The 6,473-nt window shown below is 43.5% G+C and overlaps 1 protein-coding gene across 1 annotated transcript; it reads right to left on the minus strand.

The window, feature by feature from the left end:
• Positions 1-5,357: 5,357 nt before the first annotated feature.
• On the minus strand, positions 5,358-5,657 carry Lelp1 (late cornified envelope like proline rich 1). The gene has a single exon (XM_042681499.1). The coding sequence runs from the start codon at positions 5,655-5,657 to the stop codon at positions 5,358-5,360; it is 300 nt and encodes a 99-aa protein (XP_042537433.1).
• Positions 5,658-6,473: the final 816 nt, after the last annotated feature.

A 6,473-nucleotide genomic window follows, 5' to 3' on the forward strand; every position in this document is an offset into this window, starting at 1 on the left:
TTGCTAGCTATGTCCTTTGCCATGCAGAAGCTCTGCAATTTCATGCAATCCCATTTGTCCAACCTTCCTTTGATTTGTTGTGTTTCTGGGTCTCTATTAAGAAAATTTCGGCCTGTGCCAAGGAGACCTAGGGTTTCTCCTATTCCGTCCTGTACTGTTTTCAGGGTGTCTGCTTTGACTCTGAGGTCTTTGATCCATTTGGAGTTGATTCTGGTGCCAGTACCATGTACTGAAGAGGCTGTCTTTCTTCCATTCTATTTTTTTTAGTGCCTTTATCGAAGATTAGTTGGCTATAGGTCTGTAGGTTCATTTCTGGGTTTTCAATTCTATTCCATTGTCCTGAGGTCTGTTCTTGTGTCAGTACCAAGCTGTTTTGATTACTATGGCTTTGTAGTAGAGTTTGAAATTTGATATTGATATTCTTCCAGCACTGTTCTTTCTGTTGAGGATCGTTTTTGCTATTTGGGGTCTTTTATTTTCAATAGTAAACTTACAGCAATAGTGCAGAAGACAGAATTAAAAATATGTGCTTGTATGTAGGACAATCCAGTTAGAAAAGTAGATTGAAGTTACAGTATGATTAAAATGCTACAAACACAATTTTGCTTTCTATAAGAAATCATATTAAAAATCCAAATGAAAATGGAAAACTGCCAATACTTGATTTCTGCCCCCTATTTTTTCTACTTACAGCCACATACTTAGCTTTTGACCCCAAGCGAAGAGGATGGGGGGAATCTAACTTTCAGAACTACTGATAACATGGACCAAAGTGGTTTGAAAATGAAATGTTTCCCATCACAGTGTATTCTCAAGCATGTTCTCCATGTGTGGTGTGCTATCTGATTATCTTTTGGCATCATTGTGACATGTTTGGTATGGCTAACACTCAGGTTGATATCTTCCTAAAGGCCCAGACAGACCTCATTCATCTTCTTAAAAACACCAATCACTGCATTCTGGAAGTGCAGACCTGTTTTGAAGTCCTGAGCAATTTCTCACATCAGACACTGGCAAGGGAGCTTACAAATCAGAAGCTCAGTGGATTTCTGATAGCATCTAATTTCACCAAGTGCCACAGTAGCAGGCCTGTTACCATGAGCTTTCTTCATCCATCCAGTAGAGGGCGCAGTGTTGGGAGCCGCTTTTGTAGCCAGTTGTTTTCTTAGTGCTTTACCACCCATACATGTGCGGGCTTTCTGCTTTGTAGGACTCATGGTATAGAGGCCTTAACTCCTTTCTCCTTGGGTATTGGAGAGTGGGCTGTGTGGGTGCAGACACACAATTCCTTTACTTTGTTTTTAAGTACAACTTTTTTTTTCCCCTGGGCCGAGAATTGAATCCAGGGCTCTGAGTGCTTTACTGCTGAATTATGCTCCCAGTGCTTCTTTAGTACATTTTTCTTATTGGCATCCACTAGATGCCTCTCTGCAGGGTTAATTACAGGCGTGGGGATTTCATGGTTATATCTCCACATGTGTACACTGTATTACAATCAATTTCACTCCCTCGATCACACTCCTGTCCCATTCCTCCCATAGCACCACCAAGAGCTTTCTTTGTTCCCTTTTTATAGTTGCAAATCATCTATACCAACAGTATTCTTAATACATTAATGACTGTGTAATGTGCCAGTAGGACCAACTTTAATCAAACATTGTTAGATATTGAAATTGTTTCTAAATTACATTATTTTTTTATAATTTGTCCCTCCAATGTTTTAATTATTATTATTATTTTTTTGCCTAAGTTCTATGAAGTAGATCAAGTTGAATTAGGCCAAACGGTTGAAGCATTTTATGATTTTGATATACATTCCCATTTTTGCTCAGTTGTGCTCTAAAAGAGTTTATTTGAACTCTCACAAAGAGTGGAAAACTTTTAATGGTTAGGTTCTGATTTTTTTTTGGTCGGTCGTAGGGCTTGAACTCTGGGCTTGGGCGCTGTCCCTGTGTTCTTCAGCTCAAGGCGAAGCGCTCTACCACTTGAGCCACAGCACCATTTCTGGTTTTCTAGTGTTTTTTATTGGAGATAAGAGTCTCATGGACTTTCCTACCCGGGCTAGCTTTGAACTGCGATCTTCAGATCTCAGCCTCCTGAGTAGCTAGGATTACAGGCGTGAGCCACCAGCACCTGGCTATGGTTCTGATATTTTAATTGATACAAAAATTATGTCATTGATTTTATTTTGTTCTCTTTTACCCCCCCCCCCCCCACACCCTGTGTTGCTACTGGGGCTTGAACTCAGGATCCTGTGTTCTCAATTTTATTGTTCAAGGCTGTCATTCTACTACTTGAGTCACACCATTTTTTAAAAAACTGGTTCATTGGAGATAGGAACGTCATGGACTTTTCTACCTGGACTGTTGCCAAGCTATCATCCTCAGATCTTAGCCTTCTGAGTAGCTAGGATTAGAGGTATGAGCCACCAGTGTAGGCTTTTTGATCTGTAAAATAGGTGGTTTTAATTTCTGATAGCAACAGTAGACCACAGTCCTCCAGTGCCCTGTGTTCTTCTAGAGGTGTCTGGCATCTAACAACTGCCTCTGGAGGGCACTGGTATGTAGGAATCCTGTGGACAGACTCCCATCCCTGCCAGGAGACCCTGAGCCCCCATTGTGTCTTCATGTAAGAGAAAGCAACTATTAGCTTTCACATCTGGCAAATGAGAGGGTGTCACCTAAAGACCTTGTCTAGCTTCATGTCCTAAAAGTCTGCTTCTGTAACTAGGTGATTATACAACCTTGGTTGGGAGGGAGTATAATTTTTTTTCCTGGGAAGTACTAGGGCTTGAATCAAGGCCTGACACAAGCTAGGTGAGTGCTCTACCACGTAAGTCAGGCGTCCAGTGACCCAGTGTCTTGGTAACTTTTGAGCTCTCTGTATGGGCCACATCATTTGCTGCTGTGAACTCATCCTTTTTTTCATATATTGTAAGGGTGATGTACAGAGTCTCATAAGTATAATCACATTAAGTAAGGTAATGAGTACATTTCTTGTCAAACATGTTTACCCCCTCCCTCATTTTCTACCACTTTCCCTCCCCTCATTCCTTTCTTTGAGTTGTCAAGTTAATTTCTTTCTTTTTTTTTGGTTGGTCGTGGTGCCTGAACTCTGGGCCTGGGCGCTGTCCCTCAGCTCTTCAGCTCAAGGCTAGCACTCTACCACTTGAGCCACAGTGCCCACTTCCGGGTTTTTTTTTTTTTTTTTGCTTATGTGGTGCTGAGAATCGAACCCAGGGCCTCAGGCATGCAAGGCAAGTGCTTTACCACTGAGCCACCTTCCCAGCCCCTGTCAAGTTAATTTCTAGCATAGTGTCTTGTTAGTATCGCTGTTGCATTGGTCCTTTGTGTTACCATTTTGTTATTCCCCTTTCTTTCCCAAATCAGACAAACATATATACATATAAGACACAGATGAACCCATCTTCTTGATGCTCATTCCCCTCAGAGGGATGGACAGTGTTGGTGGGTTTTGATTCCATCCAGAACCATCCCAGAGCCAGCTTCTTTCATAATATCTGTGACTGCAGAGAATCCTGAGCTTATTTCCATTTAAATATGGTAGACTATAATTCACAGCTGGTTTTACTTGTGTGGCAAGGCTCTGGCATCTTCTTGGCCACAGAGGTGGGCTGATGACCTTCTAGACAATCAGGCTCCGTTTCTGGAGATAATAGGAGCTCCCTGAAGGCCTACTTGCTATAATTCTCTTTAATTCTACCTCCCATTCCAATATACTTCTCAGGTATAAAATTCATTATATTCCCAGTTTGGCACAGACTGCCAAGCTCCTTGTAACAAACTGTGACTAACATAGCATCTGTGGATGCCTTCTCCTTGTTCATTCCTTTTTTTTTTTTTTTGTCGGTCGTGGGGCCTGAACTCTGGGCCTGGGCGCTGTCCCTCAGCTCTTCAGTTCAAGATTAGCGCTCTACCACTTGAGCCACAGCGCCACTTCTGGCTTTTTTCTTTTTGCTTATGTGGTGCTGAGGAATCGAACCCAGGGCCTTGAGCATGCAAGGCAAGCGCTCTACCACTGAGCCACCTTCCCAGCCCTCCTTGTTCATTCCTAACTGGATGCTGATCTATTTTTAATTAGATAAGATAAATCTAAATTTATAAATCTAATTAAAGCATTAGTCAAATATAACCAAAATAAAAGCTTGAATTTATAGAAAGTCACAAAAGTGGAGATTCCCTGTACCCTTTATTGTATTCTCTCAACAGCAATAGGTTACATAAGTATAGTTCAGTATCAAAGTCTGCTTTTCTATTTTCTTAAGAATATCTAGTGAGCTGGGCATTGGTAGCTCATGCCTGTAATCCTAGCTACTCAGGAGGTTGAGATATGAGGATTGTGGTTCAAGGCTTGCTAGGGCAGGAAAGTCTGTGAGGCTGTTATCTCCAATGAAGTACTCAGAAAAAGCTGGAAGTAGCACTGTGGCTAGAGCGCCAGCCTTGAGCACAAGGAGGCTCAGGGACAGCTTCCAGGCCGAATTCAAGCCCAGGTCTGGGAAAAAAGAGTATCTAGCTATGTGTCTACAGGAGTACATTAAAGGCTGGCCACTGTGTTCAGGTGTCTTATAGCCTAATGAAGAAGTATGGAGCAATTAAGTTCAGTGTGATGAGTGTTCTGTCCAAGTAAATAGACAGTGCTCCTGTCACCTAGCAGACCTGGTAGACTAGGCACTGGATCTTTTTTAACTCCTAAGTCTCACAGCAATTCCTTTTGCAGACAGGAGGAAACTGAGTTTCCTTTCTTCCTTGCGCAGAGAAGTTCAGTGAGGGACTAGAGGAGCAGTTAGGCCTCTGTAGCCGTCGCTCAGATCTCCTTTGTGTAAGTATTATATACTTGGACTAACAGCCAACGTGGTAGAACATCTTTTCCTGAGCCTTCCTGGACACTTTGTCAGTTTCTTGTTCTTTCCCCTTATTGCTCTCTGTCTCTCTGTCCCTGACTCTCTTTTCCTGGGGTTGCTCACTTTACTACTGGCAGCCAAATGTGAGAATCACTCAGGTTTTCTTTCTAACAGGAGTTGAAATTCCCTGCATACACCCTTCAGAAGAGGCAACTCTTCTAAGCAGTAGGTAGAAAAGTGGAGCATCTTTGAAGGTCCTTCATGGTAGAAGGTCTGGGATTCTACCCTTATACTCCCCAATGATTGCCTCTGTACCACAGCAGCAGCAGCAGCAACAACAATAAAATATACCAAACCCACCAAGACCAGAAATCTTGCACAGCAGAGGAACACGTTTACTTGTCAGTTCATGGTTTCAACTTCAGCCCCACAGTGTTGTCATACGGGTGGTGGCGGTACTAGTGGCATTGAGGTGGGGGGGTTGCCCCAGGGTGCTTCACTCTGGGGGTGCGCAAGGAGGAGAGCAGGGATCGGGAGGGCACGGTGGAGGGCATGGCGGTGGTGGGGCACATGGTGGGGGACATTCTGGGAGGCAGGGCGGGAGGCACGGAGGGGGGCATGGAGGGCATGGAGGTGGTGGTGGACACTTTTCCTTTGGGCACTTTTCCGCACAGCGTTGGAGCAGCTTCTTTAAACAGCTGGGCTGGCATTTGGCTTCACACTTCTGTTCACACCTGGGGTCACAGTTCAGGGGCCTCTCCCCCGTGTCCATAGGCTTATTATCATTGCTTGACATTGTTTCTTGAGCAAGTAGGCCCTACAAAGCAAGGGGAGACAGGTTGTTGGTGGGAGGGGCTCTTGTGGCATTTTTTACTCACAACTGCTGCCCACCCCTGTGCTTAAGAAGCCTATCCTAACACGTGTTGGGGTTCTAGAACTTTTAGGGACTGTCCTCATTCTATTGTCATTAGTAGTATTAGTAGCAGTATAATCATCATCATATCATCATCATCATCATACAACATCACCTTCAAGTAGTTGTACAAAGGAGTTGCCATTTAACAAAAGTTTATGGTACAAAGTGTCTTGATCAATGCCACCTCTTTCAACATCCTCATCCCCCCCTCTCCCACCCACCCCTTTTCTCATGCCTCTTGATTTTGTAAGCCATACATTGAATCCTTGATTGCATTCTTCCCCTCTTCTCCTCTAAGAAGTGTCCCCATTCTTGTTCTGGATTTGTGGCAGCATGTTTTCATCTCTCTACTTTTTCTTTGATTTTTCTCTCATGGGGGCTTCTAAGGTAAGGTCCTGGATGTTCCTTGTCTCCAACCACAATAACTATAGGTTCATATTGTTGGTGTTTTCTGTAACCCCATAGGTTTTATGTAATTTATTTAAACCAGTATTTCAAGGAGTCCATGACTCTGAGCATGCTACTGGACTTTACCAGAGTTCTCTGAACCCAGAACATGGCCCAGTTTCCAGAGAACACTGGTAAGGCGGCTTCTCCATCCTTATGGAGAGAAATGGGAGGTATGTGAGGGTTCTGGGAACTGCAGGCACTTCTTTTAACCCTGTGTCCTACGTTGGCCACCAGAAATCTTGAAAA

Source organism: Dipodomys spectabilis, unplaced genomic scaffold (assembly GCF_019054845.1).
Source record: "Dipodomys spectabilis isolate Male_0828 unplaced genomic scaffold, ASM1905484v1 ptg000069l, whole genome shotgun sequence".
In the NCBI taxonomy this organism is placed as follows: Eukaryota; Metazoa; Chordata; class Mammalia; order Rodentia; family Heteromyidae; genus Dipodomys; species Dipodomys spectabilis.